This window comes from Gopherus flavomarginatus, chromosome 2 (genome assembly GCF_025201925.1).
Source record: "Gopherus flavomarginatus isolate rGopFla2 chromosome 2, rGopFla2.mat.asm, whole genome shotgun sequence".
In the NCBI taxonomy this organism is placed as follows: Eukaryota; Metazoa; Chordata; order Testudines; family Testudinidae; genus Gopherus; species Gopherus flavomarginatus.
In genome coordinates this window covers 224,498,997-224,518,023 of record NC_066618.1, presented here as the reverse complement: position 1 = coordinate 224,518,023, position 19,027 = coordinate 224,498,997, and the positions used below count along the sequence as shown (strand labels likewise).

Genomic DNA, 19,027 nt, shown 5'->3' with positions numbered 1-19,027 from the left:
ATCCCGCACTTCCCCATTTCATTACAATCTCCCTCTTCAGCCGTTCCATTCTCAGGTCCCTTCTATCAATTCTTAGGCTCCTCCTCATGCTCCACCAACTCATCAAATTTTGGCCTCCTCTCTCATGTGACAATTCATGTCTGGGATCTTCATACCTCTGAACAGTCTTCTCCTTCACTGCTTCATGGTTGCCCACACTCAGCTTCTCCTAGACTAGGTCAGACACCACCTCAGGGCCCAGCTCTAACTTCCTGAGGTATCGGAGGATATCGTGATAAGGAAGTTGCTTCTCTCTTGCTCCATGGCAACTGTCCTCTTGGTCCCAAGGCAGGAGAAGGGCTGAGGAAGAGGCAAGCCCCCTGCCAATCAGACTTCGCCAGTGCACTAGCATTCTACCTTCTTAGCAGAAAGAAGGGTGACTGAAAAGAGTGACTGGGGAGGGAGGAAAGGAGCAGTGAGTGGGAGGGGGACTCTGAGGGGCAGTGAGTGGGAAGGAGCAGGAGCATGAGAGGATGATGTGAGGGGCGGGAAGGCTCAGTAAGAAGCAGGCCAACAGTGGGGGAGGCAGTAGGTGGGAGGCAGGACTCCAGAGGGATGCACTGGTCTCTGTTGATCAGTCTTTTATGCTGCGCAAATAGCTATTTTAGCCAGAATTTCTTTGCAAATCCATCCCCTATGGAGAAAAAAAAATCAACCCAACATAAGGGGAAGCAGCTCAGGAGGACTAAGTGCCGGATGATGCTTAGTATGTACACTTGGTTCACAATATGTTATGCTCAACTGTGGCTTCTTTTCCCCATCTACATCACACAGGATGCAAGACTAGAGCGGCTTAGAACATTTTTTTAAAATGAAAAATGGACTGACTAGCTAATGTGATACAAAAAGTAACTAACGCAGAAGAAAAAAAATCATGCAGGAAGCCGAGCGGACGCTGAGTAAGCACAGCCTGCACTGCACCTTGTGTAGTCAGATGGAAATAAAAGGAGGTTGGGGCCTTGGACCGTTGCATGAAGGGACACTGCGAGAGATAAGGTTCCAAATTCCTAGGCCAGAAAACATGCATATCCAAGAGTAGGACACCATCTGGACAATTCTCAAAGGAGTACCCTTAGTTTCTGATTCTCCCATAACACAAATGGGAAGCAGGAATCTGAATGCCTGTGGCTTTCTCTGTTGCAAACCACATGAACAGTTATGTTGTGATTGCTAAACCCCACATGACCAATGCATGGCAGTTATTAATAAAAAGACAAGGGCAGACTTTAATCTATGGATTATCTGGGTATTTGGCTAAATACATAAAACTCTTCAGTTCCTGCTTGTGACTGGAACAATAAAGGAGGGTTTTTCCAAACCTTTTGGGGTACAAACAGTCTCTGCGATATGCTGGTTGTTCCTATCTCTGTGGTAATCTCATTGTGCTCAAACACTCCACATAGAGTGCCAATGCCTGTGTTTCAAATAAAATATGGACCTGCTAAGTAACAAGCCTCTGAAGTAAATTAGAAGCACAGCAATAGATTTGTAGGCTGCTGAATGTACCCCAACATACCATCCAGAAGCTTCTAGATATTTTCAGTCACATCATACAGGACTGCCCTAAGGAAGGTACCTACTTCCAGGGAATAAAAGGAGACTCAATTTGTGTTTGCAATTGGGATTGATTTACTGTTACCAGTACAAATTTGGCCTTCCTTTTGGGAGGATGTGTGTGGGAAATTGAGAGGTGTGGTGCCAGGAGTGCCCAACTTGTAGCCAGAGGCTGTTTACTGTATTTGCTTCTCAAATTGAAATGGTCCAAATGTATCCCATGAGGAAAAAATAGTAGAATTGATACCAATGTGGAATTATACCTGGGGTATCATATGAGGTCTATCATGTGCTTTGCATAATTCAGCTAGGGTGACCAGATGTCCCAATTTTATAGGGACAGTCCCAGTTTTGGGGTCTTTTTCTTATATAGGCTCCTATTACCCCACCCCCTGTCCCGATTTTTCACACTTCCTATTTGGTCACCCTAAATTCAGCAGCTCTAACAAATTTACAATGTAAAGTGATTGCCTTTGTTTGAAGAACATTTCCAAGGAGACCCGGGAGTTAAGGGCAAACCAACTTTAGAGCTTAGCAGTTAGTGTTGCCACAGCAGGCAAGACTCCAATCTACTGCCTCCTTTCTAGTATCTGGTCTCCTGAAACTATATGATAGCGAGTACAGGCTACCCCTGATGCTATGCCACGGCATTCCATTCGAGTAGCCTCACCAAATATAATCAATTGGCTATTTAGCAACATCCAGTGAACCAGTGTGAATGCTGCTGAGTGTCTAATAACTGCCATTTTGCAATGGCTAGATGTGTAGTTGATTCCTCTGAAGATATGCTGCTATTTTGTAACAATCAAATGCACACTCTCAATAGATTGAATTGCAGACTTGTTTTACCACAGGCTATTCCACAAGCAGCAAAAGCCTCATTGTTGCATCCCTGTGTTGTTTGCCTAATGCTTAGTTCCTGGGTGGAGGGGCCAGTATAGTAGCTAAGATGTTCACTTGGGGGGGAGAAAGGAAAATTGCCTTTCACAGGACATAAATAGGCCTCTGAATATTAGCAGCTTTAGATCGTGCATACCCTACAACATACATGCAAAAGTGTTGCTTTTTGGGAAAAGATAATTTCCGTTTTAAATTAGAAGTTCTTTAGGTTAGTGATCATTAGAGAGCACCAGCAGATGACATGGGGGCTGCAGAGAGATGTCCTCTTAAAACACTAAATGGAAAATGGTACCTTTATATCCATTTGAAGTGCAAGATCATGTGTGAATTGTACATACAGTGCAGCCATTAAAAGGGCAGCCGTTGGCAGTTAGTGGTTCAGTTTCTCATCTTTAAAATGAGGACAATACTTTCCTTCTCCTGCTCTAGCGGATCTTGCCTATACTGTAAGCTCACTGGGGCCAGGGACTGTCTTATCATGTATCTGTACAGTTCCTAGCACAAGGGAAACACAATAGGACATCTAGATGCTAATTATTAAAAATAATTGCATTTTACTGAAGTAAAATACCTTGAAAATACCTGTTATAGGAATCATACACTGAGTTGACTGGTGGTAAAGAGTTGAGCTTCTTCCTTCTAAGAAGTCAGGAGGCAGGGGGGAAATAATGGAACATTTCATTCCCATCAAGCATTGAGAGGGAGGGGATATGGGTTGAGGCAGGATGGTTTGCTTCAACCAAAGGCAATGGAGCTACTCATCATGCAAGCAACCAGAATGGGGAAAATGAAAGGAACTGCCTGGATCACTGCAGAAATCAGTGACATTTTTGAAGCATGAGGGAAGTTGGTGGGAAGGATTCTGTAATGTGGAGTCACACTTTAAAAAAGCAGTGAATTTTTGGTTGTGGGAAAGAAAGAGGTGAAGCTCACTGAGCCAGACAATGCTGCTTTCCTTTATTCCAGAAGAAAGCCTCACTCTAGCTTCAGGAAACAGACATGCTAATTCCAAAATAAAGCCCAAACATGAGTCTTGGTAACTTATTTTTAAAAATCCTTTTTAATGAAGAAATAATTCCATTCCAAAATATAGACACACAATTAAATAGTTTAGTCACTTCAAAATATAACATGTCCCCAGTAGGTTCCAACACACACACACACACAAAACAATACTTAACAGCAATACAAAAACCCCATACAATAGTAGTTCTGTTACAATACTAATGAATAGTGTGAAATCTTTAGTGTCTCTACATCTGTCTCAAGTGGTGTCAAGTACAGTAGTTTAAAAATGTCTTACAGTTGTTAGCCTCAAGATGTAACTCTTCATACATTTTTGGTTCAAAGATAAAAATGCCCTCTCTTCAGGACACAGTGGAGTGCTTGTTGTTCATGGCTCCTTCTGCTGAATTGAACCAATGTGATTGCAGCAACATGAGGTTGCATTATTTACAAGGTCTATCTACAATAATTGCCAAGAATTAATAAGGATGGGAGAAGATGACTAAAAGTAAAGGCAGACACCTGTGCTAAATAATGATTCAACAATTTGGCTCATGCATATAAGAAAATACATATATCACAACAAAGGCCACACACCTTATTATGCAGGTTAGTTAACATTACTACTTACAGATAACCTATTCTCCTCCTCAACGTTCAACATTCAAGAACCCTATTTACTTTACATCCCTGTGTCCTGACTGCAAAGTACTGAGTAGTCCTTCCCTCCGGTGACAGTCAATCACTCAGGGAGTTTTGACTGCTGTGGTTGGGCATTTGTAGTTAGAAAAGGCTACTACTGGGGACCATTTCTGTAACTTTGTCACAACCAAAATAATATCTGACAAACAGTCAAAGACCAACCGTGTAAAATGTAGCCAGCTTTACCACTGGTGGAAAAAACCAACAAAAGCTTAAATTAGAGATTTGGAGAGCCAACTAAAAAGTGCTTCATCTCAGAGCTCTAAAGTAGAAGAGGTCACCTAGAACTCTGTCTGGGATTGCCTTGCTAACACCAGCCTGAGAGAAAACTGGTTGGTTTGTCAACATTTTTCACTATATTAATCCTGGAGCCCTGGCAATGGATTTATACTATTGCACTTACTTTCAGCATGATGATGATGATGTGTACAGAGACATGGGAGTTAGGTAAAGTAGCTAATCTAGATGCCATTAAATGTAACATAGGTTGTTGAATCAGTCAGCCATGGCATGTAGTTGTGTGCTAGCTCACTTTGTCTGTGTTCAGGAAATGCTTGACTTGAATCCTGAGCTGACAGCATTGGCTGTAACTTCACTGTAGTAGTTTTCAGAGTTGAGTGCTAGGCACTAGTGGAAGGCTCACCCATTCCTGAGAAGAGGCTGTAGGAGACATATGCCATCATAGGTATGGTGCCTACCTTTTCAGGCTGGCCTATACCACAGAAGCAAAGACCAGTGATTGGAAGGAGTAGGGGAAAGCCTACGTGAAGATAGCTGGTTGCAGGAGTGTCAATTTGGGTATCTGAGACCAGGCTCAGATATACAAGGAGATGTGGGCAAGGGGGTCTGTATAAGCAATAGTACTGCATGAAAGTAAAAAAATAGAAGTAACTCTTTCATACAAATATACATTCCCTAACACTCAATGTCAGTGAAACAGCCATGTGACTAAAGATCGCGTACAGACATATAGCGAGTGAATTTATTGGGACAAGCTATGGAGCAAGCCAGGACACATTCTAAAATGTTACCATGAAAGAAAGGTTAGACAGACGTGCTTTAATCTGTTTTACATCAGTACCTCATCAGTCACTGAAGACCAACCGCGCCAGGTGTGGTCTATCTGTATGAAAACCTAGAATTTTTAGGGCTGCTAGACAGTGTCACTTCATTCCTAAGTAATGTCCTATGTGAGATATTACCAGCTATTTCACTTCGAACTCTGGTCAGAACTACATTTAAGATAACAGTAAGGGCAAGGCAAGCACTATACAACTAACATTTTCAATTTGTTATCCTGCATGATCGAAAAGGCCCACTTTCTCTCATAATTCTCCCCTGGGTAAGATAAAAAGTTAAGAGTTACTAGCAGAGACAATACTCTAGTTCTGTAACCCTCTGCCTGTTCTTTCAAAAACAACAACTCTGTTTTCCTTGTGCATTTCACTGATTGCTAAGTCTCCATTCAGCTCCACGAGTCTCACTACATATTTCCAAGAATGCATGCAGAACATCTGGTGGCTGGCTAAGGCAATACACATTTGGAAATGAAAGGAAACAATCAAAAGCGCACTTTAAGCCTATATATTTAAAGCTGAAGGCCTCAAAAATAACATGATGGAGAAAAGAAAAAATGGAAAGAGCCGATTTGTTGAACACGTTTACTAAAGCTAAAACATCAATGAAACAATACCATGGAAGATTATACATAACTTCAGTCAGTTTAGGGATCTTATGGCACCTGTGGTTTATAAACAGCTTTAGTAACGAGTATTTCAAAACATAGTTCACAGTTTTAAGAAGATCTGTGCTGATTTAAAAACTAGATTCTATATTATTTGAATGTTGCCTTTTGTATATGATATCTATTTGGAAAAAAAATATTTACACTAACTTCTATGGCTGATTTGTTAGATTACTTTGAAAGAAAACATTCCTAAGTTACACATTAGCCCTAAATTAGAGGGGTTTTTTAGTGCATTTTGTACAAGTCTTATGTAAAAGACTTTTAAACAAATTGCAAACATAGTCTGGTACTTTGCTTTTGGGCTACTAAATATATACACTCAGGAGTATAATCATTCAGTGTTAAATGCATAATTGTAGCTTTTTTATTTTTTCTCTGAAAGAAAAATTTACAGTGTATAGTAAACTGTTCTACTAAAATCTTGAAGTATTCAGAAATCAAACTGAAATGTATAAAGAGTATTGTCATTGTAAACTGAATAGGTTCAACATCGTGTGCAAAGAGTTTACATGTTTTGTGGATACTGCTATTATTTGTAACAGCAGCACACATTTCAGCCTGCTTTCTTCATCGGTAATGAGCCATGTTACAGAAGATGTAGCTAATATAAGTTAGCTTTAAACAAAAGTCTTTTTCTCAAAACACACACCTACAAACTAGAACTCTTAGAACAAAAGTACTGTGCTACAGTCCTCGGAAATTAGTTAGTCATTTGATTTTTTTGTCAAGAGATGCTGCACTTGTTGGTTCCATTCTTCTGTGAAGTTTGCAGCCAGGTTTTCTTCGTCATCGGTTCGAATGCAGCTCTCCTCATCGTCAGTTCTTACATAGCTTTCGTTGTCTGTCTGATTGCAGCTTGCCTGCTAAACAACGTTTAGGAGAAACTTTTAAAAGGGAAAGTTGCCTTAAAACACACAAATACAAACATTTCAAACAAACTCTTCACATGCTGCATTATCAAGAAAACAAAAAGCCACCCAATTCTCTTGGTTACAACTTAGGTATTAAAGGTGAAACCCACTATATCTATGTAAACCTCAACTATTCAAGCTCTATGCAGGGGAAATTACAGAAGAGTTGGAATCGACTCCCACAAAACAGGGGCAGAATTTAGGACTGCTCTGCACTCTTCCAGCTCTGGTGGATATGAGTAGTGGCCTGAAACCTTCTGCGCTATTTATACAGGGTACTGGGGCAACTGGAATTGCATAAACACAGATCTCTTGATGCTCCCATTTCCTGCTCCAAGATGTAGCCCTCCATGCTGGCTGGGCTGGTGTGGAGATAATTTCTACTGTGTGCAGGAGGTGCAGATACTCATGTGCAGCCACTCTGCTAGCAGCACCCCTACCCCCCCGACAGCCCCACATGGGAATTTAAGCAGGCTGGAGCAGCTCGCACTGAACCTACACTTTCAGGTTAATTTCATCTTAGGAGTGTAAAAGTTGATCTGCCGAGAATGTAACTAGCTCAAAAATAATGCTGGATTGTGCCTCTCAAGCAAGATGCTCTTCTTTGATGAGTGTTTTCTTATCCCACGCAATTAATGGCATCATGTGTTTCTAGAATTGGACCCTTCCAAGTTTTATTTAGTGATGGAAAACTTCTGATGTTCCAAGGCGTATCCGAGGAACTAGTTTTGGCAACATCGGGAACATGTTCTTTTGATATATTCCTCCTGGGGAGCATAGTTCTCTCCTCCTCTTTATACCTCCCCACTTCAAAGTTAAAGGGATTATGGTTTATCTTATCCTCTTTCCCTGAACTATTTAGTACGGTCAAATTACCTGCAGTACTGCTGCTGGTAACATATGGGATGGCAATCTATGGACAATGGATCTTTTTCTATTCTATCAGGCTAAAACTTGGAGTGGAAGAGGGCAGGTATCTGAATTTGTTTAAACGTCAAAGATTCAATTTGCAGTTTAAGTTGGTTCCTATTTAGGTAATTTTAAGGATATATAAATATAGCTACAGCTCATAGTTTTTGATGGCATCATTATAATCCACAAGAGCAAAGTATGAGTGATGTGTGAGGCGGCCAGAACATTAAGATCCATTTATAGCATTGTATATAATTCAGCAAATTTTTAATTTACTGTACACACACTATGCCTTAGATGAATATTTGTGGGTGTGAGAAGGGGTTATTATAGATTTCCAGGATGCTTATTTTTGTTCCAGACCTGGCATTGGGATGAAGAGATGGTTGTGTACAAGAAATGAGTGCCACTGAATTACAGAATTATATATACACTGAAGGGTTCTACTAATGACATAATCAATCACAAATTGAAGCTCAAGTGATTAGTAATAGCGGAGTCCCCTCCCCCCCGTATTTATAACTTCATCCACAGTTTATTTCCTGTTGTAGTATAATTTAATGATTAAAAAAATCCTAGTATTCATGCAACATTAAAGTTGAAAAATCATGCACTGAACGTTAAAGTCGCTCCTCCAAAGTTAATTTGGCCACACTGCATTTCTGATATTTTTGCGTTATAAACTACTAATAAAGAATAATACATTAAAAGTCATATTAAATAGGAAAAATAAAATATTACACATGTGGTCTGTAGCTCAGTTAATATAGCAGGATGGAAATAACCTAACTTTTGAAATTTATTACATAGTGAGAGCTTGATTTTTTTTCAAACTTAATGTTCCATGTAATGCTATTTTTATATTTAATGTGCCTTTTTAGAATAATATATAAACCTTGAACTATTTGGCTTTGGGATCCTACAAGTTTTGCCAGCAGAACACATAAGTAAAGCTAAATGCAATTTTTTTTGGCAAGTATTAAAGTTGCTGAGAGAGTTACATTCTTTAGGGCTCCAAAACTATTTGCAAGTTTGGGTCAAATTTGACATAGTTCTGGCTGAAAAAAATCTGAAAACAAACACTTCAAAAATGTCAAAATGAACCATTCTGACTTTTTTTTTCAAATCGACATTTCCTTTGGCAATGTCATTTATGTTGATTCAAATCAACATTTGAAATGTTGTCTTCAATTGGTTTTTGTTTTTCTCTGTTTTGATGAGAAAAACTAAATTGTTCAGTTTGGTTCAAAGCAACCGTCCATCCCCCCCAATTCCACCTCCCCGGTCGGGGCAGCTGCAGACACCAGCACGCTAAGCGCGTGCTTGGGGTGGCAAGCCACTGGGGGTGCTCTGCCGGTCGCTGCGAGGGCGGCAGGCAGGCTGCCTTTGGCGGCATGCCTGTGGAGGGTCCGCTGGTCCCGCGGCTTCGGCGGACCATCCGCAGGCATGCCACCAAAGGCAGCCTGCCAGCTGTGCTTGGGGCGGCAAAATGCCTAGAGCTGCCCATGCCCCTGGTTCAGGCACCAAACCAAAAAAATCACTTATTTGCTCAGCTCTACATGGAAGTTTATTGGTTCTGGACCCATGCTTAGGACTCCCTAGCGCAGTGGCATTCTCACCCATAGACAAGTGTGGCAGATACACTTAAAAATTCACAAAGGAAGAGAGAAGTCTCCTAATGTTGGCGTCTTTAAATAGAACTGACTTAATTGTACACATCCTTTCATGATTTTTTTTTTCATAGGATTCATAGATTCTAAGGCCAGAGGGGACCATTAAGATTGTCTACTCTGACCTCCTGTATAACCCAGGCCATAGGACTTCGCTGAATTAATTCCTGTTTGAACTAGAGCATATTTTTTAGAGAAACATCAAATCCTAATTTCAAATGGAGAATCCACCACAATCCTTGGTAAACTGTGCCAATGGCTAATTATCCTCTGTTCAAAATTTGTGCCTTAGGTCCAGTCTGAATCTGTGTAGCTTCAACTTCAAGCCATCAGATGTTGTGCTTTTATCTACTAGACCGAAGAGCTCTCTATTATCAAATTTCTGTTCCCCGGGTAGGCACTTATAGCCTGTGATCAAGTTACCCTTTAACCGTCTCTTTGATAACTTTAATAGAGTGACTTCCTGAGTCTATCACTGTCACTGTAACTATACGTTTGTGGATCTAAAGCTACTTGGCTTGTGGATCTTAGAAGCTCTATTGAGTTCCAGTAGACTAAGGTGTCCTAAACAAATATACTGATAACCAAAACATCATTACAATGCATCTGAAAAAAATGTACACAAAACAATCTAGTGTGCACGTGTGATGTTTCTGACTTTAAACATTCATAAAACAAAACTTCTGAACTTTCTTCCCACTTCTCTTGCTTTAAAGTCTCAGAGATCTAAAAGCAAGACATGTTTCACATTTCTAGCTTCACTCCTTTTTTGAGTTGAGTGTAATATGCCTGAGTGGAACATAGGGGCAAATTGTTCCTTTCACATTCATAATTTAGGGCCTGATTTAAGCCCACTGAAGTAAAAGGAAAATACTCTCATTGGCATCAATGGGTGTTGGATTTGGCTCTCAACTATAGCAGAGAACTAAAATGCAAATAAAAATAATTTAAAGTGAGACTTAATAAAGAATCCCCTTCGCCCCATACTCTCCTACATGCTAGTACCTTAAGCATGGCTTTCAGGAGCTTTACACACCTTATAATTGTTTTAAAAACAATAAGCACTAATTGAAAAATGAACTGGATGTGACTGAGTAAATGTTGCCATGGCATCACCACCAAAGATATTGCTTTAAAAAATACAATAAGTTGAAGTTCACATGGGACCAAGCTCATGCCACAACTTACCCCTCTTTAATATGTCACACCTGCATTCAGTAGTGGCCTGGTTCTGTTCCCACTGATGTCATTGGCAAAAGTCCACTGGCAGCTATGGGAACCAGACTAGGCCTAAACTCTGTTTTAAGTAAAATAACTTAAAAATGTTTATGCTCAGACAATTTCAAGTTCTATTTTTAGTTTCACACGGTATATAAAAATAATCGCCACTTATTTTAATATGAAAAACTTAAATTGAAAACATGATTAAATTATATTTTATATGTTACAAGAACCCACTTGCTCTCTTGAGACTGCATTTGTTATATTTATACCAGATGTTTTCAGGATCGTTTCCAGAGACTTTCCCGTAGCATTATTCCAAAATGCAAATAGGATATAATAATTTTAAATAATAATGATGAAGTGTATAGCTTTATAAATCAGAAAATAAATGGAGTTCTGTGACAGTCTGTCAATCATATAATTGTGTTCATGTCTATAATGCACTGTTCTGACTTGTCCTCTCATTCTTCTTAATAAACTTCATTTTATAAGAGCAGTTCCAGGGGATTATTGTTTTGGGGTAGAAAAATCACTTGGCCTTTCACCTAACACCTGTGCAATACAGTGCTGATAGTATTTCTATACAGAATTTGTTGGCTAATACGATCTCTAAAAATAACTGCTTTTTATAGTCAACAGCAGGGGTTCCCAAGAAATAGAAATGCAGATCTGACAGCCCCTTGCTATAGTTACGCAGTTGGCAGGACTCAAGCTAGTGCTTTAACCACTGCAGCCTGTATAAATTGTTTGGAGTTTCTCTTTCCAAAGTGATTAAATATTAATAACAAATAAAGTACAAAGGAGGCATTGTTTTTTCCTGAAGTAAATGGGCTTGCGTACTATGGATTCTATCCACTACTTGAGGGGACTATTTTAAATTGTATCACACAATCCTGTGCAGATGTGGCATTGATGAAACACAGTTTGATGTCTTAGGATAAAAATATAGGGTGATATCCTGACTCCAGTGAAATCAGAGGTAGTTTTGCCATCGCTTTCATTGAGGCCAAGTTTTCCCTCAGAGGATGGAATTTTCTAAATGCTCAGTGTTGGCCTAACTGCTCCCACTGATGTCAACAGGTGTTTTACCGTAGACTGCAACAGAAGTAGAGCTAAGTCAACACAGAGCGCTTTCAGAAATCCCACCCATCATGTGCTGCGTTAACGTCAAATGTTTCAGAAAAGAGCCAAGAGATGAGATGCTAACTGAACCTTCAAAGCCCACCAACCAGGGCGAGGATGCACATTTTCAGATAATCTGTACTTTTGTACAACTTGGTTTTAGTCTCACAGCCCTAGGTAGCTTTTGCCCTGGCCTCCATGTTCAGGAAACGAGCATGCACGTACTCTCAAGTGAGAAACATTTCCTGAAAGTAACCGTTGGGGCTAGGCAAATTTTGTGGTCAGCCATTCCCAGGAAACCTCCTCCCCCCCGAGGGTGGTAACGAGGCACCTGTAAATCTCCTAATTAGGAGAAACCTGGCCAAAAAACTGAACACGTCATTACCCTTATAAATTGCCCACCGTGCAAGCAGTGGGCAGGGAGAAAACGCAGAAACCTGTTCCCGTAACCGACCCTGATCAACTCGAAGTCTCCCTCGGCTCCGTGTTCTCAGAAGCCTACCCGTCTGCCGGTGGTAATGAAACGTTTGTGGTTTGTGTGTGTAAGTATGCCTAGCTGCTAATTCTGCTAACTAACTGAGCCTGTAATCGTGTTGTAAGCCGGAGACGAAAGCCGATTCCAGCCGCCCCAAGGCTCCTGCGAGGGGAAACCCGCTAACCAGGAAACCTTGAACGCAAGGGGGATTGGCCTGAGTCTCACGGCAATCTTTAACTGTCTTATTGCCTTTTTTTTACTTAGACGAGTAATTGCATTTATGCTTAATAATAGCACCAATAGGACCTTTACTAACCCTTGGAAGGACCTGAATAACTACTGGGACTTAGAGCGATACCAGGGTCAACTTCTGTTTGTAATTGCAGTATTTTTATTATTTGTTCTAGTATTATATTGTAGGCCCAAGTTGTAACTAGTATTAAGTTGTTCCTCATCCTCACTTGTGACCCATTCAATAAACCCTCAATTTTAACCCCACGACTCATTGTTTGCGTTATCCCCATTGCTACCTTCGGGGCACTTGTCAACCCTCCCGGGGACATCCAGTGATCGAGCCTCCGCCCTATCCCAAAGCTCATTACCCGGTAGATAACGGGCACCATGTGACCATATCGGTGGAGCGAAGGGCGAGAGTAATCAGTGATCAACATGGCGTCACGAACAGGATGCCTTCGGGAGGGCCAGTGCCCGTGACATAGTGGGGACCGTGAACAGTCTGAGCTTGAGCAATTTCAACACCTACAATTTCACCAAGTGGCCAGCAGACAATCTGAGAGGCCCACCCTAGATTGGGTTTGCGTTATAGAGTCAGGGTCAGGGTCAAAAAGCTATACGACCTCGTTAACCCTGACCGCTGTAGGGTGTCTCCTCCATTGCCATCCCACGTTTAAATGTCAGCCTGCCGATAGTTCCCTGCAACCCCAGTGCACGGGGGTCGCGGATACTAGTCGGACTGAGACACCGTCCGGTATTTGGAAGGAGTGTAGCCATATCGTTAAAAAATCCGGGGCCACCGTTTCTAAACTCATACCCCCGCCTCGGGTACAGCCGGGTGACCCAGCCCACGGGTTGCTAAACCAATTAATGGAGGAATTAGAACAGACCAAGCGGTCAAAGAAACTTAGACCGGACGAGTATAAGTCGGAAGACGTGTCCACGGTCTTGTTCAGCACACTGAACAAAGCGCTGGACCTCTGTGCGGTCCTTCATGGAAGCACTATGTTTGCCGCTAAACAGGCCGCCGCGAATGGCACCGATAGCGCAGAAAGCGAGATGAGTGACAAGGAGGAGGAGGACGGGAGTCAGGCTGGCGGAAACCCAAACCCCTATGAAGCCCCCCCTCCCCCCTTCGATCTATCCCGCTCTCCCCTCAGCCCCACCTGCGCCTGAGAAGATGCGGATAGAGGCAATGCCTGTCGCTATCACAAAAAGCAAGGTGGACTCTAATACAGGCCAAATTACTACTACCACCGAATATCATACCCGCACTAAGGCAGAATTGAAGGAGTTAATGGTAGACACTAGGCGTGGGGAAAGCGAGCCCGCCCTCGTTTGGCTGGGCCGTCTGGCCCTGGATCACGGGGCAGAGATAGTGAACAGGGAGGAGGCTAGTCTCTTGGCCAAAACGTCCACCTGGTTGGGAGGATTTTCAGGCCATAACCTCTTAAGAAACGGGGTCTGGCCACTTACTACACCAGCCGCAGCCTCTTTAGCCACGAAGGGCAGTTTTAAGGGCATGTATATACCTCCCGGCAGCATAAATACACCCCATGAAATCAGATGGGCTATTGCCGGGGCATCCATCGTAATGTGGGACCCACAGACGGTGCCCTTGAACTTGAATCCGCAGCAATCCCAATCCAACACGCCGCTCATTTATGTCGGGGACCCCACCCAGATCCCGGTCAACAGGGATGCAGTGGACTTAGCCATAGATGGCGCCCCACCGATTGACACAGGGGGAACCCTTTTGCTGCACGGTTGGGTTGGGCAACCTCTTATTACTTTATATGAGGCTATGTCCTGTCTTCGGATGCCACAAGCCCCCAAGAGCCCCATCTCAGCCCTTCCAGCAGAGAACCCTGTTAATAAGGGTCAACCTAAGCACCCTGAACGTACCAAGGCCGAAAGGGCGCTTTTTGGGTTCCTGTTACATAAGGGGGTGCCCAAGGAAGCACTGCGGAAGATGTCTAAATCTCAACAACAAGACCTGGGGAAACAGGATGGAAGGACTGGGACGATTATTTAAGAACAAAAAACGAGTAGAGGCCAGGTGCGCCCCGGCCTCCATGTAGACATGGGATGAGCGACCATATTACACCCTATTGGTAGCCGGTCCCAAACCCCTTCACACCCCTGTATCTTTCCTGTTGGACACTGGAGCTCAAATCTCCGTTATTAAACCTGATGTACCGCATGTACCCACAAGTTCTACTATGTTTATTCAGGGTCTTAACAGCATTGAAGAAAAACCCGTAATCTGCTTTACTCTAATTCATAAAGGATACAAGCGGAAAGTTAAGGCTTTGTTGGGAGGAACAAATTTGCTGGGGGTTGGGGATATAAAACGACTACGATTACAAAAACAGGTCTGTCAGGCCCTGCCTGTCACCCTGTCGCCCGACACCCCCCCCCCCTTATAGCCCCGAGCTGGTTAATAACAGCTCATGGAAATTTTCCCCTATTCCCACGAAGCCTGAAGGCATCCCCCTCATTAAGCAACTGCTCAACCAATTATTAAAGGAGGGACGGATAGCTCAGACAACCACGTCAAACTATCTATCGCCTGGCTGGGGTATCCCCAAGCCCGGCAACCCCTCTGAATTTCGCTTGGTCATCGACTATAGACAAGCAAACAGCCGAGTCTGACACCTTCCATTTGCGGGCCTGGCCACCATTCCAGAAATACGGTAACAGCTAAGCAATGCCAGTGGGAGGTGGGCCTGCACCCTGGATTTAAAGTATGTGTTCTATCAAATCCCGTTAGAGGACAAACCCCAAATCCTAAACTTCGCGTTCCAGGGCACACAGTACCAGTGGAAGGTGTGCCCTCAGGAGTTCTGTAATTCCCCCGCCTTGGCCACGTCTGCTCTTGCAAAAACCTTAAAAGGGGTAGAAGGAATTGGGGGCACCACCATTTTAGCCTATGTGGATGACATAATCATAATTGGGCCCAACGAACACATAGTCCAACACGTAACTAACACCGTGGTAGCTGAGCTAAAGGCCAATGGGTGGCAAATTAATGAGACAAAAAGCCACCTCGTGCCCTCTCAAAGCTTTTCCTTCTTAGGCCAACATTATGACCCCTACAACTGTGGCCAACCTACCTCGGGACTTCTAGACCCTTGGGTAACAGACCCGCCCGAGAGTAAAAAGCAACTACAGAGACTTTTAGGCCTAATTAATTATCACCGACACTTTATCCCGGATAAACACCTCATAGACCTTGAAACGATCCCGGAGCCCCTCTTGTCGAAACGGAAACGGGAAATATGGAGTCCTGAGGCCCAAAAGAGCCGGGAACGAATAGCCGCCTGGTTTGCCTCTAACCCACGGCTGGCGCGATATAAAAGGGACTCACCTTTTACCATTACCCTTTTCTTTACACAACATCATTATGGGTACTCAGTATCACAAGACGGGCAACCGGTCTATAACTGGGCCCGACGGCTCAAGGGCCCTCAGTATCAATATGGACCCATAGGACTTATGCTGCTAGCCGCAGGTGAGGCGCGCATTTGGGCTCCGCTATCTAGTAAAGGAACCCTGATCGGCCCAGAGGTACACCTCATTCCTTGGCTCACGCGGCTCCCCCCCCCAGTTTTCACGGCACCAGCCTAACTTGGCAACAGCTGTGTTATTTGGGGGAAGTCACGTGGCGGGAATGGACGCTTAAATCGCTGCCGAGCGATGTCCGATTCCCAGCAGCCTCGGAGCCCTTGTGTATAGAAACAAAATATGACCCCTGGATTGTGTCCAACGGGGGCACTTCCCCGACCCCCCAGGCAGGAGTCCTCTGTGCTAAATGCGACCACTTCCAGGTTGATCTCCTCCCGCCGGGTTCATTGGCCCAGCATAGCGAAGTCCATGGGGTCCTTCTCGCTGCCCAGCACGTTACCCAGGCCCATTCCGTTTCTGTTCAAGTCGTGTTGGGCATAGACTCACAATTTTGTCTCAGCATTCTCACGGGAGAGGCTAACCCCACAACATTTACGCCCCTGTGGGACACTATTTTCAGCCTGGTACATAAGTTCTCCCAGCCCTGGTTTATAACCCATTGTCTGTCGCATTGTCCTAATTCTGACCCCCTCCACTCCAAATTGGACCAAAAAATGAGGGAAATTCAAGCGCCCCAAGTGTGTCTGGGGCAACAGCCCCAGCTCAGAACCGATCCATTCCTCCGATGGCTTCATGAGGATTGGGGGCATTTGCCTAGCGGCCGCTTATACGGTCAGTTAGCCCGAGCTGCTCAGGGTAAACCCGAGGTACGGCGGCAGGACTGCGAAAGGATAGTACAGTCCTGCCTTAAGTGTGCACAAATCAAGTCCCAAAACCGCCCGCGTTACGAGCGGTGGGCGTACGCGGCAGAGTACTTTCCTCCCGGCGCAGTGTGGCAAATAGATTTAATGGGACCCCTACCCGGAGCCCGTTGCCACCCAAAAGCTCTCGTAGTGGTGGATTTGGGCTCCCGTCAAACTCACTGCATCCCCCTGAATACCACCACGGCGGCGGCCGTGGCTGGGGCGCTGCAACAGGTGGCCGCGGCATGGGGTGTGCCCTCCAAAGTTCAAGCAGATGGGGGACCCCCTTTTACCAGCAAGCGTTTTGAAGCATTGGTGTTGGGATGGGGGGCCTCCCTCCATATTCACTTAAAATATCACCCTGAAAGTAATGGTGTTGTAGAGCGGAAAATCGGGGTTCTGAAAACCACGATACGTTCAGTCAATCCCAACGTTGACTATAAGGGTTGGAGTACGCTATTACCACAGGTCCTTATCTCCCTCAACGCAAACTATTCTCGTTGGCCCGAAATCAGCCCCAGGCCTAGAGGCCCCTGGACTCCCGTATATCACCCCAACCAACTTGTCTGGGTGGCTGAGCCACAGGCCTCAGGTCACCGAGAACCCTATGCCGCACAAATTGTAACTGCGGGCAAATATCCCAATACCTATACGGTTATAGATGTCCAGGGCAATCACACCTTGGTCCACCATAACTGGATAAGCAAACGTTCTGAATCTGGAGCAAACTAACAAGGGCCAATAAGGCCGCCTTCTGCTTTGTCTTACAGCTCACCATAGCGACTGGAAGCCGGGACAACAACCAGAAGGGCCCAGACCTGCTGAACCTGAGGCATCCGTATCCCGTGAACGAAAATACCCATCAGCTTATGTTTGCAGCCTATTGGATCCAGGAAGTTCTGGGAGGAAACGTCGACTTATCCTCACTGACCCCTGATAACTGCCTTGCATGTTCCAATAAGCTGTCTGTAAATAGGCCTTTGTTTAATTTATTGCCTTTAGTGTTTAATTTTAGTAGCATTAATGGTCCCCTTAATTGCTCCTCCCCCTTTGCTCAGTAGCTCCCCACCGTACAATGGACAGGTTGCACAAACGATCTTTTCGACCCCATTTCCCTCCTTGTTTTTTCTATTTTTAATGAAACTAGGGTAGGTCGTATGGGCCCACTCCCCTTATCACCCGGAGAAAGGCCTATGGCATCCCACTGTTGGGCCTTTTTGGGAAATAATCGAACAGAAACCATTTGGGTCGGGGCCTACCCCAATTGTTTCCAGTGGCAGCTTGTAGACGGAAATGAGACGGCCAGCAGCCCTATTTTCAATCGTACGTCCCCACTCCCCATTTTATGCGGTAGCCGCGGCCGGAAAATTAGGTCCGGCGACATCACTTATAGCGGCAAAAGATTCTACCAGCCCCTCAAACACACATATATATCCCACAGCCACATTAAGAAGTTAGTTTTTAAGGGAGGCTCGGCATGCCAGGACTCTGCCTTTTCCCCTTGGTCCCCCAGACCCGGTCACTTCTGGTTGTGTGGCGAGGCAGCCTATACGGCGCTCCCCCCTAACCCTAGAGGTATATGTACCACTGGCTCTATCCTGTTAAAAGGGGGTGGTATTTATGTTAAGACCTGGCATCCCAACTCAGCCGGACGGGTTCGACGTTCCTGGGGTTGGTGGGAGAAGGCAAAGGGTGCGCTGTCCTCTGTAGTGTCTTCAGTGGTCTCGTTTAACCCCGTTGGATATATGTTATTACGTGAGCAAGTATTATTCCAATCACTGGCTATTGAAACACTGGCAAATACCACCGCAAAAGGTTTTAATTTAGTCAATCAGCAGCTAACGGAATTATCAGATTATTCTTTTCAGAACCGATTAATGATACAATTTCTGCTGCAATCACGGGATTTTTGTGAGACCCTCATATCCATGTACCCACAGTTTAAGGATAAGTGTTGTGTCTCTGTTTCTTCTGTATCTGGAAATTTAACGGAAGTGATTAACAACCTCAGGGCTTTAGGAACCGCCGTGCGTGAGGCCAGGGAAACCTTCCGATTTTGGTCCTGGCTCGATTGGTTGGGTCTCGGAGCCTACAAGGCTTATTTCCAATCTCTCCTTATCTCCCTCCTGGTTGGGTGTATCCTGCTCTGCCTTGGCTGTGCCTGTTTGAAAGCCTGCGTCCATCGCGTTAACGGGTCGGCCTACATTGCCTCTTCCCCCGAC

General features: G+C 44.1%; 1 protein-coding gene across 24 annotated transcripts in view; it reads right to left on the bottom strand.

Annotated features, from left to right (window-relative positions):
• Positions 1–4,071: 4,071 nt before the first annotated feature.
• Positions 4,072–19,027, bottom strand: part of DTNA (dystrobrevin alpha) — a 342,834-nt gene continuing 327,878 nt past the window's right edge. For 16 of the 24 annotated variants that reach the window (XM_050941967.1, XM_050941964.1, XM_050941966.1 and 13 more), the window contains one exon: positions 4,072–6,810. In XM_050941967.1, the coding sequence (XP_050797924.1) occupies positions 6,652–6,810 (159 nt within the window). In that variant the 3' untranslated portion in view covers positions 4,072–6,651. The remainder of the gene's footprint in view (positions 6,811–19,027) is intronic. The other 8 variants (XM_050941971.1, XM_050941972.1, XM_050941981.1 and 5 more) reach the window with 1 other exon arrangement.